General features: G+C 47.1%; 1 protein-coding gene across 8 annotated transcripts in view; it reads left to right on the top strand.

Annotated features, from left to right (window-relative positions):
- Positions 1–19900, top strand: part of WNT5B (Wnt family member 5B) — a 139713-nt gene that overhangs the window by 111309 nt on the left and 8504 nt on the right. For 6 of the 8 annotated variants that reach the window (XM_081210342.1, XM_081210344.1, XM_081210341.1 and 3 more), the window contains 3 exons: positions 9280–9419; positions 10617–10864; positions 19441–19733. In XM_081210342.1, coding sequence (XP_081066468.1) covers positions 9280–9419; positions 10617–10864; positions 19441–19733 — 681 coding nt within the window. Of the gene's footprint in view, positions 1–4736; positions 4845–8018; positions 8229–9279; positions 9420–10616; positions 10865–19440; positions 19734–19900 lie in introns of those variants that run through there. The other 2 variants (XM_081210346.1, XM_081210347.1) reach the window with 2 other exon arrangements.

The raw sequence follows: 19900 nt of genomic DNA, 5'->3' as shown, positions 1-19900 counted from the left end.
GGCTCTTCCAATCCAACACTGCTCGAACCTTGGCGCTGTCCATGGCGAGCCCCTTGTCAGACAGCTTGTAGCCCAGAAAATCCACCTCCGGCACGTCAAATTGGCACTTCTCCAGCTTGGCGTAGAGCCTATGTTGCTTTAGCCTGCTCAGCACTTCCTTGACGTGCTTGTCATGCTCCTGCTGCGACTCCGAAAAGATCAGGATGTCATCTAAGAAACAGACGCACGTCTTGTAGAGAAGTCCCGCCAACACGTGATGCATAAATGCTTGAAAAACGTGGGAGCCATTTTGCAGTCCAAAAGGCATAACTCTGTATTCGTAGGTACCCAGTGGCGTGAACATGGCTGTCTTCCACTCATCACCCTCCCGCATGCGAATGAGGTTGTACGCCCCCCGCAGGTCCAACTTGGTGAACACTTTTCCCTTCCGCACCTTCGCCAGGAGGTCGTCGATTCGGGGCATGGGGAAGTCCGACGGCTTGGTCACACTGTTCAAAATCCTGTAATCCACCACGAGTCTTTTTTGGGGCGTGTCTCGCTTCTTAACAAAGAATACAGGACTGCCCCCCGCTGCCTTGGACTCTCGGATGAAACCGCGCTCCAAATTATGATCGATGAAGTCTTTGAGTTCCTGCAGCTCGTCCTCCGACATGGAATACAGCTTCCCTTTAGGCAGCGCCGCCCCCGGCAGCAGGTCAATTTTGCAGTCATATGGTCTGTGAGGGGGTAGCCTGTCCGCCTCCTTCTCGCAGAAAACTTCCAAAAATGCTGCGTACTTGTGGGGAATCGCTTGCAGCGTGCCTAGCAGCAGCTGTGACTCCTCTTCCTCTCCTTCCTGCCTGGGCACGATGCAGTGTTCAGCACAAAAGGAAGAGCCGAAGACCAGCTGCCTCTGGTACCAAGCCATCGTTGGGCTGTGCTTGTCCAGCCAACTCATGCCCAATACAATGGGCGTGTCAGATAGTTGAGTGACGTTGAAGCTGATGATTTCCCTGTGATTCCCAAGTCGCATCACCATTGGTGGCGTCTGCTTCACCACTTGCCCCCCGAGCAGCTCCCTGCCATCCACAGTGACAACCTGCAGGGGCAGTGTGGCCGGCAGCAACTGCACAGCGTGCCTGTCGACAAAGTCCTGCCCTATAAAGTCCGCATTGCTGCCTGAGTCAATGGTGATTGGCACGTCCATGGTGATTCCATTGGGCAGCTGGAGAGATGCTGTGAGCCTCACTACTGGTTTGGGCGGGAGGGGGTTCACTGGCTGTAAAATCTCTGGGGACTGCGTCACTAACACGTCTGGCTGGGCCCCAGTGCCTCTTCCTCCAGCCAGACATCGTCGTTTCCCTGCTGTGTTCCTCCTTGCTGAGTTGCTGCAGTCACCATTGCTGAGGCTGCAGTGAGCTTGTGGGGCCTCTGGGGACACTCTTTCGCCATATGCCCTGGCTGCTCACAGACGTAACACTTCCTGTTCCCTCTAGGAGGCTTCGCTTTCACCGTTGTCGGTGCTAGGGCTCTGGTTGCTGACTGAGCCCTTGCACCTCCAACCTCCATAGGTTCGGCTCCTCCTCCTGGCGGAGGCGTGGATTGCGCCCGCGCTGCTTCTCTGGGAAGGAAGGAGGGGCCCCCGGCTGGTTCGCGCCCTCCACGCCCTTCGTCCTTGCTCCACGGACGTCCTTCCAGCCTCACCCCCACTGCCAGTGCCCGCTGAACGACCTCCTGGGTGGTTCGGGGTCTCTCCCCCCTGGCTATCTCATCTTTAATCGAGTTGTGCAGCCCCTCCCAAAAGAGGTCTCTTACAGGAGCCGAATCTCTGTCCCATTCCAGGGCGCTGACCAAGGCGAAAAAGCGGGCATGATACTGTCTGACGCTGGCCCTCCCTTGTCTCAGCCCATGCACCTCCTTCCGTGCAAGATCCACGTCAATACTTGATAAAAAACACCCATCCATCGCTTTAATAAAGGCATCCGCATTCTGGAGCGCCGGATCCTTATCTCTCCATAAATTGCGCAACCATGCTTTCGCATCCCCATGCAGATGGGACATGATGAACCCCACTCTCTCTTGTTCATCTCTAAAGTCTTTATGCAGCAGTTGCAGTGCGCACAGTACGTCTGCTCTAAAGTTGGGATACTGTTGCAGGTTCCCATCGAAGTGAGAGAGCAGCCCGCCTGTCCGTCTCGCCAACCCAATTCCCTCCTGCCGGGGTGTCTGCTTTGCCAGCACGTCTAACCTGACCTGGAGATCCCTGCAGGCGGCAGCTGCCTCCTCCTCTCTCTTCCTGGATGCTAGAACCTCGGCGTTCAGTTGTGCCACTGCTTTTCTGAGGTCCTCTATCTGCTGCTCAGCCGTCATGTCATCTGCCGTTCGTGAGCTCGCTAGTGGGCACCTGCTTCTCTCCCCTCCTCGAGGCTGTAGATGCCCACAATGGTGAGACGGAGCTTACTGTCAGAGCTGCTTGAAGATCCTAGCTCACAGAGGATCACGCTAGCCAGCAGTCATTAAGTAAAAGTCTTTATTGAATTACAGTTTCCATTCTCACGCTGCTGTCCGCAACTCTACGTCTAGTAGCTAGATCGGCGAAGCTCCGTCTGAGTCTCCGCCCCGTGCGCACCAACTTAATATCCTAGCCTTGCTCCACCTTTTCCGCCTGACTGTCCTCCTCTGGGTCCCTCTACCCCCCGGGGCTTCTTCCTTCCGGGATTCTTCTGACGCTGACCCGGACCCTCCTGCCTCCTTGCGCCGGGCTTTAGGACCTGGTTCCCTTTCGGGGCTGCTTACTGCGCCGCCTTCCTCTGCATTTGAACTTGGCGCGCGCGCCCAACCTTCCACTTTCCTCTTAACCGTTTCTTCGCTCCCCGATGGAGGTGTGGCCACTCCTGACTCATGCCCTCCCTCCTGTGGTGAGCTGCCAGCGCTTCCCCCCTGGCTCCCTTCCTCTTCCCTGCTTCCTGGCGGTGACGCTGGTCCCGATTTCCAGCTGCTCCCCCCTGAGTCTCCTCTGGCTCTATCTTCCTGGGGTGCCCTCCTAGACTCCCCCCTTGCCCTGGCCACTGGTGCTCCTTTCTGTGAATCCTCTGATTCACTGGAAAGACTGGGAGATCTCGGGTAGTCGTCATCACTCATCCTTTCCTCTGCCTCCTCCCCTTCGCTCTCTGTTTCCTCCCTTGCCCGTGTCTCTGCTCCTAAACCCCTGACAACATGCATGCAGATGCCTATACCTGGGACTGGCTGGCAATGCTTTTCAGTGACGTTGCACCATCTCTGTGCCGATTCGGCATTTATTATGGAAAAACCATCCATCCGCACGCAACTTCCTTCCTCTCTAGACAGGCAGGCAGAATTTTCCATTCTACCCATCACTTCTTTTTAAGAAAAGAAGAAATCTTAACAGAAATACACCATTTCCCTCCTCCAGCACACATATGTAACAAACAAGGTTGGAGAGCTGGAAGAGGTACAGAATGTAAGATGGGATAATGTAGCCCTGTTTTTGTCAGATGCAGATCCTGCTGTGCCTAGATAGTGTGCTTTCCTTTCCTTCGGAGAGCCAATCATACAAGGTATTTTTTGTCCCAAGGCTCATTCTGGGGCTGGCAGGTCTCACATCTGCCTGCCAGGTGTAACAGGCCATCAGGAACAGCAGGTACATCACATATGAGGCAGTGCAGCAAGCACAGCTTTGGTGCAAACAAACGCAGCAGCTTTGCTGTAGCAGCTTATAGGAATCTGAAAATAAAAATGCTTCAGCGGCCCCTGAACTCTTGAGCTTTGGTGATTGATGATCGCTGCTGGTGTTTACGAGGATATCTATGAAACGTAGTTGCTTGCATACTTTGGATCGTAAACCGATCGGTTGCAGACCAAGAATCCTGGAGAGGGAAGGTGGGCGGGGGAGAAAGAAGGGAACCTTTTGGGACCCAAATTATTGCAACAGAACTTTGGACCCAGGGCTGATCTACATCTGTGACATCTTTCTGGAGGGACCTGGTGTGTAGAGACCATATATATGTATGTGTGATGATGACCCAGCCTATAATTAGCAAGATGGAGCAGGGATGCTATTTAAGATGAACAGGAGGAACCACTGATCTCATTCCTGGGAACCAAAAGACTGCTCCTAAACACCAATGGTCAAACTACACTTAAAAACTTAATAGCAGCCTCATATGTGTATATGTGCCAGTGTGTTTGCATGCAATTTAGATCTGCACTGCTGTGCTGGGGAAAGGGGAAATTGTTTCCCAATTGGAATCCCTTTCCCACAGCTATTACTTGCTCCATGGAGCAAAATATACAGGTCTCAATACGATATGTGTGTGCGTTGCCCTGCAGGGAAAATAGCAGCTTCATGAGCTTTAAAGAGGAAAAGGACACAGTGAAAAGGTTGCACAAATTCCTTAAGCACTGTGGTCCTGATTAAAATTAAGAGCAGTGTGGTGTAGTGGTTACAATCCTCGGCAAACTGAAGCGCATTGGGTGACCTTGGCCAGTCGCTGCCTCTCAGCTTAACCTACCTCAACAGGGTTGTTGTGAGGATTAAAAGAGGAGGGGAGGACCATGCCCACTACCTTGAGCTCCTTGGAAGAAAGGTGGGATATAACTGAAATAAACAAATAAAATTCATCTCCTGTGATTGTTAGTAATACTGCAGAGCTGTGACCCTTATTTGCCCTTGGTCAGACAATGTGATTTGTCTGATTTGTAGGCATCATCTTCAGCCCATTCACCTCTCTTTTCAGAAATTAAGGACTAGAGTAGCCATGGGTCCTACTTTACAGAAGACTGTCCTTCATTTGAAGGTGTCCTCTATTCAAGCAGTGTAGAATTGGATCTACCTATACTTCAAGGTAGTTGTAGCTGAGACAGATGTCATATATCCTTCAGCAATGTCTTTGCAGCACAGCGTTTTCACAGTTTAAACAAGGAAAGAGTTGCCTTTGGGGGTTTAATTTGAAATGAGGTTTACTTGTGTCAGGTTTTGGGAAATTTTTCTATGCCTCCATTTCCCCTGGAATTTGTGCATGAGGCTTGGGGAGGTTCAGGCTTTCGGGGTCTGCTTTGTTTTTTTTACTAGAACCCTGAAATCCACATGGATGTTTGATCTATAGACTCATTCCCAAAGCAAGATCATGAACAACAACAATAATAAAAATACTATGGCTCACCTGTAAAACATCAGTTTCAGCAAACAGTCCTTTTCAAGCTGGTGTTTCATTTGATGGCTCATTCCCAAAGTAAGTCATCACTTGATTCCACAGTCATCATTCATAACTATGAGCCAACAATAAGGCTCAGCAGCAGCACCCGTTTTCTGTGCTGCAGATGAGCTGTGAAGATGAGGGTGCCTTTGAGCATGTGCAAAGTGCAATGCCATCCAAGAACCACAATTTGTGCCCATGTGTGTAAGATGGGGCAGCTTCCAGATTCCCAGGCGAACTTGAGCCCCCAAACATCTCATTGTAGAAATGAAGCACTGGATCTGTACCAGTTTAGAGATTGGAAGGGAGTATTAGGAAGTGATGCAACAGAATCTCTGGCCATGGCTTGCCTGTGGGTTTGAGGATCTGATGTTGGGACAAGAGGAGAGCCTTTGAAGTTTTGCCTGAAGTTCCCGGAGCCGGCTCTCTCCCCCTCCATAAAGCCATTAGGCTCTGGTGGTGCCAGCCCTATCTCTTGCTCCATCTTGGCTGCTTTCCCCCACCCTCACTTACATACACAAACCTCCTGCCCTAGGGGTTGGAAGGAGGGGCAGGACCGTGAGTGTGCGGGGTTATTACAGGGAGTCCTTTTGAAGAGGAGGTTTATTTTCGGGAGGAATTGCGGGGGAGCTGTTAGTCCCCTGCCATAGAGGCCAGGTCATTTCCGGGAAGGCTCTGCATGACAAAGAAAGGAGGTTTCACTCCCTTTGATCTGCCTTCGCCGGACCATGCGCTGCACACCTGCTAGCGAGCCGCCACCATGCTCTCTGGAAGGGGAGCAGAAGTGCCTCTGGGGCGCCCCCTGATGGGCTAATACCAAATGGCCTGGAGCCATCCCTTGGGGCTGAGTTAAGCCCCACCCCGCAACTATACTCCATCATTGTCTTCATCGGCTGCCTCTTTATAATGTGTGAAGCCCTCTCATTCCTGATCAGACTATCTAACCGGGTTTTATCAGTTCTCTCTCTCTGACAGTGCATTTCCCAAGCCCTGCTAATAACTAGAGATACCTGGGATTGACCCTGCATGCATTTGGCTGCAACCCCTCCTCTTCCAATATTCACACAGTGCATTCAGAAGTTAAGTCCCATTGAGTTTAATGGGATAGTTTAATGGGAGTTTAATGGTAGGTAAGCATAGGATTGCAGCCACATCTAAGGTAGGAAAAGAAGGGTTTGCCCCCTCTTCCTTACTCCTTCAGTGTGCTACTCTGAGCAATTGGTGTGCTTGTATTATCTCCCACAATCAGAAAGTGCACCAGTGAGCATATTTGTTGTCTTACAAGGAAGGGATGGGAAGCCTGTGACCCTTCAGATCAGCCTTGCCCAACCTGGTGCCCTTCAGATGTCTTGAACTGCAAATCCCATCAGCCTCAGCCAGTATGGCTAACTGTCAGGGATGATGAGAATTGTAGTCAGACAACATTAAGCGGTCCCAAGGTTTTATATGCCTGATTTCAGGGCGAGTTATGGGTCTGGTGCACTTTAAAGGTCTATGTAAATTTCCTGCTATGGCAACAGCCCTAAAGGGCTGTAGGATCCAGTAAAGAGTTCCCATTCAAAGCTCAGTATGGACACAGTCATGCACCCTCCCTAAACTAAGTATGAATTCCAGTGTTGAAAGTGACATGGCTATTGAGTGCCCCATATCCATGTCTCTGCTGGTGGAGCTGAGCTCTTTTGATGAGTTACAGCCAAATTAGTGGATTGCCCTAATTTGGGTTTGAGCTGACTTAAAATGTCACAAATGATCCTGTGAAACCTGCTCCCCCCCCCATGCAGCTTCCATAAGAGTAGTCATGCTAAAATAGTGAAGTATTGTGGCATCTTAAAAACTAGCATTTATTGTGGCTGAAGCTTTTGTGGGCTAGAGTCCACTTCACCAAATGCATGCTAAAGTGAACTCTAGGCTACAGAAGTTTACACTATAATAAATTTGTTAATTTTTAAGGTGCCACAAATCTTCAGGTACTTCTGAAGAGATGTGATGATTTACAAAACACAGTTTTCTAAATGAGTCATTTTCCACAATAGTCAGAAAGCCCATTTTTAAATATAATATATCTATACGCAGAATTTGTGTTACTCTTGACACAATAAATCCGTTAATATTTAAGGTGCCCTAAGCCCCTTTGTTTTGTTTTTACAAATCTTCAGATACTCCTGAAAGGGCAGAAATGATTTACAAAACTTTCAAACACAACTCTCAAAGTGGATGATTTGCCAAGATAGTCAGAAGGCATGTGCTGTTGTTTTTAAATATATGCAGAAATTGTGTTACTCTTGACACAAAGGGTAAGAGATAACAGGAGCAGTAACACAATCTTATGCAGCCTTCTTGACAAAAGGATGTTCCTTCCAGTATGAACGAAAGGGGGGTGGGGTGGGGGACCATGAAAGAGATCTCCTCTCCACCTCCACCCTCCAGTTAATTTTTAAACAAGAGTTGGCTCATACTTTCCTGGAAGTTTTGCCTATTGACTTGAAAAACCTGCCCATCCCCCCTTGGCTAATCTGGTTGTGCGTGGTAGCAAGGGAAGAACACTCTGCAGGTGTTCAGACATTCTCCTCTTTATTATGAACTAATTAATTGTGCTGACCTTAAAATATCTTCCAGGGACGATCCTTTGCCCCCAAATTAAGCCTTGCCAATGGGATCTCTTTGAAAGGAAGTGAGCAAGTTTTCTAGCGATCTGGTCTGGAAAGATGATATCCTTCCAGCCTCCTTCTCCATGTGTGTGTTTTGGGGTGGAGTTGATGATTAGCCATGAGAGGAGCAGGGGAAGTTTCTCTGTTCTCCCCCCCTCCCCATTTTAGTGTACTGCTCTTCTTGTTTCTCCTCCTCCTCCTTTACCTCCCTTTTTCTCTGCGGGAGGTCAGGCCTGCTCCAAATGATCCGCATCACACAATCCAAGAGATGTGATGCCTCAAAGCATTTTGGCACACAAATGCAAGGCTGCACCTCAGCATCCCTTGCAACCACTGCAAAAAGAAGCCTGGGGTGCAATTTCTAGATTGCATATTGTCAAGCCAGGTGTGCCACTGTCTAAGTGTGTTGCCATGCTAAGCAACTGCATGAGTTGCTTTTGTGTAATGGGGTCAGCAGCCCTTGTAGGATTTAAACTGTGCCAGGGCTCACCCCAGAGTCTCCTTTCACCACTGTGATATGCCTAGTAATAGTAAGCTGGAGACTAAAACCTTTCCAGGAAGATAGAAGGCTTTGAAAATGCCAGGTGGTACCAGATCTGCCTCGTATCCATTTCTCCATATTCTGGGACTGTGTTAACCATTGCACTGTTCACTAGAAGGAACTTAGCTCAAATTTGCTCACCTCTGGGGGGTTAACCACCTGAGGGAAGAGCAGCCCCGAAGTGCTCTTAACCATTTTAGCCTCAAGAAACAAGAAAATACAGAGTTAAGGAGGAAGGATTATGTGTAAGTCAAAAGCTGGCACAGCTAACATTTCAACACCTGCGTCCAAAAAGGGATGCTGTGTAACTTGAAAGCTTGCTGCAAGACCAGCCAGAAAGTATGCCTTGATTTTAAGGGCCCCCTTTAACCTCCCCACCTTTTCACACTTTGCTCATTTTTAACTAGTACCAGACCTCTCGTTTTTGTCGCTACTTCCCCTCCCCGCCCTACCCTTTGATGCATGCCCTGCTTTATGAATCATCCCGCCAGCCCTCCAGAGGAATTCCCTCACTTGCTTTGTGTCTCTCTCTAGTCCTCCTAGCCAAGAAGTGAATGCCTCTGAGCATGTGCAGTCTGTAAGTGGAATATACTGCCACAGTTCGTGCTACCCACCGGCCTCTCCCATCTCCGTGGGTGGGTGGAGATGCAGAAGGGTGGGCGCCCTGGGAGAAGATCTCCGGCGCGTCTCCAAGCCCAGCAGGTCTCCAGAGACGCCCTGCGCGGTGGCTGGGGAGAGGGGGCGGCGGAGAGCAAGCGAGCGGCCAGCCTCCCTGCTGCTGCAGAGATCCCTCCTTCCCTCCCACCTCGCCGGAGCTGCTGCGCCCCCTCCCTCCCTACTCCTCTCTCGGGCCGACTACCCTCCTTTTCATTCCCTTCCCTTCCTTGTCTTGCAGGGAGCCCTGATGTGTCTCAGCCTGGCCGGGCAAAGACGCGGGAGCCGCGGGAAGCGCACCATGCCCGGGACGCGGCTGATCCTCAGCCTGACTCTCCTCTGCGGCTGCACGCAGCTTCTGGTCGAGGCCAGCTCCTGGTGGTGAGTGAGACCCAACGGGCGATGCCCGACTCACTTTTTCTCCCCTTTGTCCTGTGTTTGCGTATTTTTTGGAGGGGGCCCCGAGGAATGGTGAGGGAAGAATCCGGGCACGAAAAGGGACGCCTTCTCTCTCCAGCATCACCAGCACCTCCGCACTCACTCCCCGGGGACGGATAACGCACGTGGAGTTTCCTCCTGGCCTTAGTTAGAGGCTGTGGTGGGGACTTGGGATTTTGGGGAAGTCGTTTAACTGCCCCTCCCGTTCCTGGTTTTAACAGCATCTTTTGCAGACTCTCTCTCCAGCTCGCCACTCGGAAGACACCCAGTGCGCGCGTTGGGAGCAGTGTGTGTTGTTGGCGCCTTGTCTTTTCTGCAGCAAAAATCTCTTTTTAGAAAAAGCCCCTTTGAAAGTACTTCTGATAAGTAAGGGGAACGGACTGAAAAAGCACATTCCCCCCCTCTCAATAGATGCGACTAACTAGCTACGCTTTCCTCTTTGGGCTTTTTCGTTTTCTCCTTTGCGTCCATCGTTGTCCTGCCCGGTCTAAGTGACACCCTCAGTTCCGAGCGCATCTCCGGGAAATTAGTTCCGTTGTAACCAGTAGGAGTTTTTACTTCCAAGGACTTAAAAATTGCCAGCATTTGTGGAGAACTCGCTTGAAAGGGCGAAAGGGTCTATGTTGTGACTTTCTGTCACTTTCTGGGCAGCGCCTGGCACTCTTCTGTTATTAAACCAAAAGTCCACATGGAGACTGTTTTTTCCCCAAAGCTCAGAGCAAGGCAGGCGTTTCCTGATGAGAGACCCTAAAGTGGTGTTTGGGGGGGGGGGTGGTGCTGTCGGTTCCTGATCAGTTGTAGGAAACTGTTGGTTCTCCCATTTAATTAATTCCAGAAGTGTGGCTGTGTTAGTTTATGCATCCGATGTAGGAGGCTGATGCCTTTTAAAAGGTGGGGGGGGGCTAGTTAGCTACTTTGAATCCTCTTCCCCAATTAGGGAAGTCTCTGCCACTTGGCTCTTAAGAGGTCTCTTTGTGAGTTCCCCAAGCAGGGTCCCTTCCAGCCCTGTCCACATTCTGTTGGAAAGACAAAGCCTCAAAAGCCAAGCTGCGGCTGCAAGAGATAGACAAGACAGGGAGACAGAGAGCTGGCCTGAGATTGGATTGATTGATTCATCATGGTGTTGGTTTCTCATTCCAGGTCATTGGCTATGAACCCAATCCAGAGACCTGAGATGTACATCATTGGCGCCCAACCCGTGTGCAGCCAGCTGCCAGGGCTTTCCCCGGGGCAGAGGAAGCTGTGCCAACTTTACCAAGAGCACATGGTGTACATTGGTGAGGGGGCCAAGAATGCCATCAAGGAGTGCCAGTACCAGTTCCGGCAGAGACGGTGGAATTGCAGCACAGTGGACAACACGTCTGTGTTCGGCAGGGTCATGAGCATAGGTAAGTGAGGGTCCAGGATGGAGAGGGTGGGATGGTGGTTCTAAGGATCATGGAAGGTGTGGTGGAGATGAGAAGGTGTGGACTGGGAGGCGTCAAGAGCAACACCTGGGGAAAATGGGGCTCCCAAGAGCAGAGGTATCTACAACAAGAGTGATGGTTGGGAAACCTGCAGTCCTTCATAGGTTGCTGGACTCCAGTTCCCATCAGCCAGCACAGTCCAGTGGTCAAGGATGATGGGGAGTTCAGGAATCCACCTAGTACTCATGGGAAAATGTGGCGTGATCTTTTAGAGTAACCAAATGAAACTTGTAACACATGGCAAACTAAAAGTCTGTCATTTCATCAGGACAAGTTATTTGTTGTTTACTGTTGCAATAATTGTTTTCTCAAAATTTATCTTCTGTACCATGAAAATAAATAAAAAATTTTTTTTTAAAAAAGGATGATGGGAAGTTGTAGTCTGGCATTATCTGGAGGGTCATAGACTCCCCATCATTGCATTAAGAGGCTGGGTAAAGCAGTAGAAGTGAGTGGGGTCCACCATTAAGGCTAGAGCTACTTTGAGGATATCATCACCTGAGTATAAGGAAGTAGGAAGGCGATTTGCACACGGGTGCAAGCATGGTGCACCAACGAGAAGAGAGATAGGTTGTAGGTGGCATGAGTATCACATGCAGAATGGAGCAAATGGTGTTAAAAAGTCATGGGAAAGCCAGTTTGTATGAGAAAGACGGGGGAGCAGGTGGAAAGTAAAGGGGAACCAGCTAGCTTCCGGGTAGCACTGGTTGGAGAAAGGAAATGAGATAAGATTAATGCCAAGGGGAAATGGTTGTGGGTGGTTTGTAGAGCCAGGGAAACCTGCATGGAAGAAAAGGGTGTGATTTCATATAGTGCTTGATCAAGTGCTTGAGGAGTAGCAAAGATATAGTGATAGATACAGTACTTTCAAAGACCAATCAATCCTTAATTCTGCTGTGCCCAATTTAAAGTCTTCCCCTCCCTCTTTCACTGTATCTAAGCATAACAGATCTCACTCTTGCCTCAGGCTTCACTATTAAAGAAATCCCTAAAACGGGCTTCCTCAACCTCGGCCCTCCAGATGTTTTGAGACTACAATTTCCATCATCCCTGACCACTGGTCCTGCTAGCTAGGGATCATGGGAGTTGTAGGCCAAAAACATCTGGAGGGCTGAGGTTGAGGAAGCCTGCCCTAAAGCATTGATCAAAGATATACCTTGAGTTACAGCTCACTACCTTTTTGAATACAAAGGACAAATGGACTGAACCGAAACTGTGAGTCATTGAAACTTGTCTGTAACACCCTGCTGGTCAATGTGTCATGTACTAGAAGTGTTAAAAGGTTTTCTGATTAGAGATGGTATTGTCTGAAATGACTAAAACATTTGCATTGGAAAACCTCCCTTGTTTCCTCTAACTATATAGAGCAGCTACCTTTGCATTCTGCCTGATGAAAAGTTATGTGAAGCTTCAAGAGTGACATGCTAGAAATCAGTCCCACAAGAAAAGAACCCACTGCCAGTCAGGGCTTCCAATTGTGTGATACATTCCTTTATGTACTGCACAGGTGTGCAGTATATGCACTGTTTTGGAAATGGCCTTGTGGAAAGTGGACCTAAGGGATCGTTGCGTTGCTTGCTGTCTTACCTGTTTTGTATCTCTTTAGGCGCTTTTTGATCACAGTTAGTATTTAAAATCAGATGCACTCAAAAGTGTCCAGAAGACGTAAGCTCTGCAGTCAAACAACTGACCTTTCATTCTAAATGTGTTGGGGAAATGCACTCTGTACATTGCTCAGAGTCACCGTTACTGGATGTGCTTATCATTATCATTGAAACTGGTTCCATGATTAAGCTCTGGCTGTATCTACGCTATTGGGAGGGGTTCTAGAACTTCCCTGGGTATATTATTCAGTTATCCACCTGTTTGGAGGGTCAACACACATCTGGAACTTGGGGAGGAGAAGCAGGTTGGAGGTTTCAGCAGAACAGCAGTGTTTGGGTCCCATGCTGTGGAATACTCTTACAGCAGAGATTTGGCTGGCATCTTCCTTGTTTTTGACTTTCAGGCGTCTCTCAAAGACGCTGTTTAAGCATAGAGGTATTTGCAGCTGTTTACGTTTTATTTTTGATCAGCCAGTCACCTTAATGATTATCTGCATTTTTAAAAATGGTCTTTTAAGTTTTTATGTTGTACATCAATCTGATATTTTATGATATGGCAGTATAGAAATGCTTTTATAAACAAATAATGCAAGTGAAGTCTGCAACCCACTGGTCTCTCTTCCTTTAGTTTTCTCTCTGTGTTGTCGGATTACTCAGATAGGGAAGCCTTATTTGGAAATTCCACTTCATTGTCTTACAAAACCCACAGACAATTTGTGCCCTACTTGCCTTCTCTCATCTCCAAAATATGACATGCAGTCCCTTTGCCTCATGGGGCAAGGAAGGAGGGGAGGCTGAGGAATCGCTTTGCTTTCTTTCTCCATCAGTGGAATCCTGGAACCTGCCCACCATGAGAATATGGGGCATCTCCAGGGTGCCATCTGCCCTGCAGTAAAGAGGTTCATTGACAGGCCATTTCAATACTTGAACTGAGGTGTGAGGTGGAGACATTGTTCCAAACCCTTTTGAAATGCAACCCTCCGCTGGCAAGAAATGGGGAAATCCGGGCTCAGGTTTGATGTGTTCACTGTGAGGATAATAAAGGAAAGGTGTTAAAAACTACAGCCTCCTTTTCTCAGGGTTTTCCCAGAGCTGGAAAAGGCCCCTTGCAAGGCAGCAATATATTCCTTCAGAAATTCTCTTTAACATTCAGAGGAATTGAAGTATGTTTTGAGAAAAGGTGGTTGTAGCCTTTTAGAGTATTTATTTCTCACTGATAAACCTCCTCTTTGTAATCAGTTTCCTGGTTTAGGATACCTACATTGGATTGGATGGCTCTCATTGGTTAATTAAACATCAGCAATAATGGGCCATGTTTTAATTTTGAGGATATTTTAGGAAAATGCCAGTTATCTTACAAGATCTTTCATTGTTCCCCAATAATTAATAATTAGACTGAAATCCTATAGCAGGGAATAAGTCCTATTAAGCTCAAAGGGAGTCACTTCTGCTCTGTGTAGATGTGAGCAGTTAATCACTTACATCCAGATTCCCTTCCAGACAATGAGCTGAAAGTGGATTAAATTCAAAACAAAAATGTAGCCAACCCCATAAAACAATGCAACAATATTATAAGCTATAAACACACACACTTTTTGTTTAAAATAATATTTAATGAGTGTGTGTGTCTGTGTATCTGTTTTTCAGTCCTCTTAGCATCTGTAATTTAAATTCAAAATCTACAATGGCTAGGCTACAGATTACAGTGAAACTTCTTGCTGTACGTACTTTCTATTCCCCACAGGGACATTTACAAGTGAATGTTATAAATGTTTACTCTGAAGCAAGTCCCCACTGAGTTCTGTGATTACAACATACCTAAGATGTTTTCAGAGTCTCTTGTCTCTAATCCCATTGGAGATAAGTAGATCTAAGCGTATGATCCTAAGTGCATTTGCTTGAGGATAACTTAAGAGTGAGGCAACAGGGACCAAATGAACATCAGAGGTCATCTATATTGTCAATTATTCAAATAACATTAGGTTACACAATGTTTTCCTTTAAGTTTCCATAGCTCAGTGGTACAGCATCTGCTTCACATGCAGAAGGTTCCAGGTTCAATCCCTGGCACCTGAAATATCCCCTGTCTGTGGCCCCGGAGAGCAGCTCTCAGTGAAGACAATACTGAACTAGAGAGTTGATAGTGTTGAGAGACAATCTTGTGCAGTAGTTAGCATGTTCAACTAGAACTTGGGAGACCAGGGTTCAGATGTTCAGCTGTGAAGCTCGCTAGGTGAGCTTAGGCCATTCACTGCCTCTTAGCCTAACCTTACCTCTCAGTGTTGTGGATGAAAGGGAGATATGGGGAGGGAGAGGCAAGTATGGTTACCTTGAGCTCTTTGAGGGAAAGGTGGGATACAGAAATGTAATAATAAACAAACAACAATGAAACATGTTTACAATAAATTATACATAAGATTATTTATTAGTTGTTTTATTAAGTAAAAATATTTATATACTGATTTTCTCTTAAAATGTCCCAGCTGGTTTACAATAAAAAGTTCCTCATTATTTAAACATTTAAAAATACAATAATGCAATTTGATCAGCAGAAACTCTGATTGGCTGAAACAATTCATATAATTCCTGTAAGCTACATGGGATATATGTGCATAGCAGCCAGTGCTGATTACCTAGGAATTCGCATAGCAGACTAGGAATTTTTCCAGGAAAATGAAGGAGTGTGTGTGTATGTATGCAGGGCTGGTACTGTCCATATAAGCCTTATGTAAATAAATGCATGCACATGGGGTTTGCAAGCCATTCTTGTATCACAATAGAATCTTGCAAAACCCCTGTGTGTGTAAGTATATATGTATTTACATACAGTACTTATAGGATGACCTACAACAAGTTCTCAGGGTGGCTCAGGCCAAGAAGTAAAACAATTAACAATTCAATAACGGTTGAAAGCAAAGAAGTATAAATGCAGCATAAAAAACAGTCATGGAGGATAAGACCAGCTTAAAGTTAGGACTGATTAAAAGACCTGATGAAAATGAAAAGGTGCCAGAATATCACCAGAGATCAGTGCCTGGTGAGCTTCCTTGAGGAGGGCATTACTTAGCTGGAGGGGCATCAGGGAAAAGGCCCATTGCCATCTTCCATGCCTCACTCAGAAGGGAGTTCTTGGGAAAAGCACATCTGAAGAGGATACTTCCAGAGGAGCACATTCTTTTGCATGTGGTGAGAATAATTCTTTAAGAGCTTCCTCGTGATTATATGCACCAGGAGTGGGGAACCTTTTTAGTTGTTGTTGTTGAGGGCCACATTCCTTAGGTCAGAACTTTCTAACCTCTTCATGTTGTTGACACACTTTTTAGACATGCATCATTTCATGACACAGTAATGCAGTTTTACTAGCAAACCGGAGGTTAGATTAATCCCTTTCCAGCCCTGGGAGGAGTGTGGGGAGCATTTGTGCGACACACCTACATGCTGCAGCCGATACACTAACATGTCACAACGCACAGTTTGAAAAGCTCTGCCTTAGGAGTTAATTTGTCAGGGGCCTGGGCCGCATTCCCATTTGTGAACTGGACTGAAACCAGCAGTGGTTGGGTACTGAGTAAAAAATGAGTTGCGAAACACATTCTGCCCTCTCTTTTCTCACTCTCTGCTACCCACTTTCCCCACTCTTTTCTTCCTCACCCAGCAGGCTACTGGGGAATTCTTGCCAGACCCAAAGGTCTGAACTGATCTCCAGCAGCGGAGTTTGGAAATTAAGTCGAGGGCCACATACAATTAACCCAAGGATTGCAGGTTGCCCACCTGTGACATATACTCTGCTTGAATGTTGCACCTTGCTAAGCTGCTCAAAGAACTTAAAACAGTAAGGAGAGCCCTGCTGTATCTGACCTGAAGCCTGACGTTTTCTGTTCAGCAGTCTTCTTTCCAGCAGTAGCATTCTGGGGAGCTGACAAAGTAGGATATGAAGGCAACAGCACTTCCCTCTTGGTTATTCCTGAGAATCTGGTAGTTATGAACACACTGCCTCTTTGTGGCTAATAGCCGTGATAGGAACTCTTTCAAATCCCTGAACAATTTCAATGTTTATTTTACTTCCAAATATCCCGCAGGACATATTTCTTTCCTTTGCCTTCTTGAGGCGGCTGAGAATGAAGCAGAATGGTAGGAGCCACAATAAAAATGTGACGTGAATACTTACAATTTAGCATGATTCAGCCACTGCAGGAGGTCTCTTTCAACCAGGGCTGTGTAGTGCCAATAACTGAGCAGATCCACACACTTCCTGGCTTATATGGAGCCCAGCCTGTCCTTTGTTGTATCCAAAGCATGGAGTCAATAAGAGGTCCCAAGGGAAGTCAACTCAAAGGAACGAGGATGAGAGGATGTCTGATGAAGTAAAGGAATCATAAACCATCTGTCTCCCTGCTGTCATTTCTACCCAAAGATACCAAAACTTTGAGTAATCATAAGGCATATCTGAGGGGAGGAGTGACACATTCTCACTCCTTTTAAGATCAGCAAATTCAAACAACAACACACAGCTAAAGTGGTTGCTCTGTCCATAACAACAGCAAAATCCCAATATGGTGCATTCTAGGGTGCATTCTTGGGCTCCAGTGCACATACAGAATTATGCACAAGCTGAGATTGCTCCCATACACAGATAGTGATTCACACACAAAACTTTCCCTAACGGCAGCTCCTGCTCATATGGAGCTCTGTGCACAAACACATAACTTTGGATCTGAATGCTAGTGTCAATATTGAGTAATACTATTATTGTGGGATATTTGCCAACTGGTTTCCTGTTGGAACTGGCAGGAGACGGGGAAGTTAGGATTTGGGGCGAAAATGGGCATGGTGGTGTCAGATCTGGGTGTCAGATGTGTGTTTAAACCCAGATCTGCCACAAATCACATAGACAATGGGCTGTGTGTGTGTGTGTGTGTGTGTGTGTGAGAGAGAGAGAGAGAGAGAGAGAGAGAGAGAGCGCACAGATTGAAGGAGCAAGTGTTGCCTGAGGGTGGAAGCTGGTTGTTACCCTCTCCTGTGGCATACAACCTTGGTTCATTTTTCACCACTAGTTTCAGAAGCCCCGGGGGCGGGAAAAAAGCCTGGGGAGAGGGACTAGGGGGATGTAAATATATGGGTTGGTGTGGGGGAGGCTTCAGTGTGGCTAGAGTGGTGGATTCAGAGATAGACCCAGGCTCAATCCCCCACCCCTTCAGCTATGAAGTTTGGCCTATATTTCAGTCTAACCTAATTCACAGGGAGAGGGGAGGAGAGTACTGTACAGTGGTTCCTCGGGTTACATACGCTTCAGGTTACATACACTTCAGGTTACACACTCCGCTAACCCAGAAATAGTGCTTCAGGTTAAGAACTTTGCTTCAGGATAAGAACAGAAATTGGGCTCCAGCGGCGCGGCAGCAGCAGGAAGCCCCATTAGCTAAAGTGGTGCTTCAGGTTAAGAACAGTTTCAGGTTAAGAACAGACCTCCAAAACGAATTAAGTACCTAACCTGAGGTACCACTGTAAGATCGTACTGGAGGAAGGATCTGGACAAAATATATACTAAGCTGGACCGAATCCCTTCCCACTTACTTTCTGTGTGATTTTCACAGATGCACGTAAGCAAATGGATCTGTGGTTGTAAGTTCCTGTAGTTTAGCCCCAAAGGAGCCTGGCCAACCTTCTGATCTTAGAGCAAGATGGAGGGTGGGTCTTACCATTATCTATAAAGGTTGTCTGTGGAATTGTCTGGAAAGAGGGGAGAGGACTCAGTGAGAACATAACAAGAGCCCTGCCAGATCAGAGCAAAAGCCCATCTAGTCAAGCATCCTGTTCTTACTGTGGCTAGACAAGTGCATGTGGGAAGATCACAAGCAGGACTTGAGTGCAGCAACACTCTTCTAATCTGTGATTCCCAGCAACTGGTAGAAGAGCATGAGAAGAGGCTGCTGAATTGGGCCAAAGGCATCTAATCCCAACACTGTTCTCACAGTGGAAAACGAATCAAGGGGCCCTCCAGACATCCTTTTTATTGCTCATTCATGATTATTTATGCTTAGGATAGTATCAGGGCAGTTATACACAATCCTATTTTCAATACTGCAAAAGCTTTGTGGCAGACATACAGCTTCATTTCCAGTTGGTGCATAGCTTCTTGCTGAAATCCTGTAACTTTTTATATCACAAATGTTCCAGGGCTTTGTTGTGGTTGTGCTTTAGTACAAGAAAGTGCCCCTTCAGACGGCAATCATGTGGTAACATTGGAGAAGCATCGTGGAACAACTAATAAAGTGGAATAATTTGTAGGCAGTCCAGTATAAATCCACCACCAATTTACTGTTATTTTATCAATGGCATATTACAGAATACACCTGCAAAACAGAAAAAGGCACCAGTCCCGAGATGCCCCAAAAGAATCTTGACAGTCCTTATATTAGCTAAGGTAGAAATTAATTTTGGGTGGTGTGCTATGCAAATAGTCAATAGAACCCAAATTGAGTTATTTTACCTAGCAGTTGGGGGGATTTTCCTTCAGAGAATAGAGTCTCATCTTCAGTTGGTACAAAATTCTGAACTTACATATGTTTTCTCAGAAGATGTATGGGTTTAGGGCAGTATATAAATAAAATAAATCCGTAAGCCCTACCACATACGGTGCATACACTGCATACAGTGGGACTTACTCCCAGGTAATTGTGTATGATTGCAGATGCACTGAAGGGGTCAGAACTAAGAACTGTTGTAGGCGATTCCCACACTGAACTTACTCCCATGGAGGGATGATGGCCTGGACAATTAAATGTGTGAGCAATACAGAACTGCAGAAGCTTGCATTGCAGTATAAATCCCTAGACCCTCAGAGCCTCTATTAACTGAGATTTATGTATTTTTGTAACCTTACCATTCTCCCAGGTAGCCGAGAGACCGCATTCACATACGCTGTTAGCGCTGCAGGGGTGGTGAATGCCATCAGCCGTGCCTGCCGTGAAGGGGAGCTTTCCACCTGCGGTTGCAGCCGGACAGCCCGGCCGAAGGACCTGCCCCGAGACTGGCTTTGGGGCGGATGCGGGGACAATGTGGAATATGGCTACCGTTTCGCCAAGGAATTTGTGGATGCCAGGGAGAGGGAGAGGAACTATGCCAAGGGATCCGAGGAGCAGGCCCGCACACTCATGAACCTACAGAACAACGAGGCTGGCCGCAGAGTAAGATCCTTTTTTAGCACTTTCTCTTTGGGGAAGAGGCAAGTTTAGATTGTAACCAGTGTGCTGCATTCTTAACAATGAGACCAGTTTATAAGACCCAACAGTTTATCTGAACCTAATAATAAATGCCAGTAAACAAACCAAAAGCACACAGTTCAAGCACCTGA

The sequence above is a fragment of the Podarcis bocagei genome, assembly GCF_964188305.1.
Source record: "Podarcis bocagei genome assembly, chromosome: 10".
NCBI classification, from domain to species: domain Eukaryota; kingdom Metazoa; phylum Chordata; class Lepidosauria; order Squamata; family Lacertidae; genus Podarcis; species Podarcis bocagei.
The sequence above is the reverse complement of the archived record's forward strand: the minus strand, read 5'-3'. Positions and strand labels throughout refer to the sequence as shown.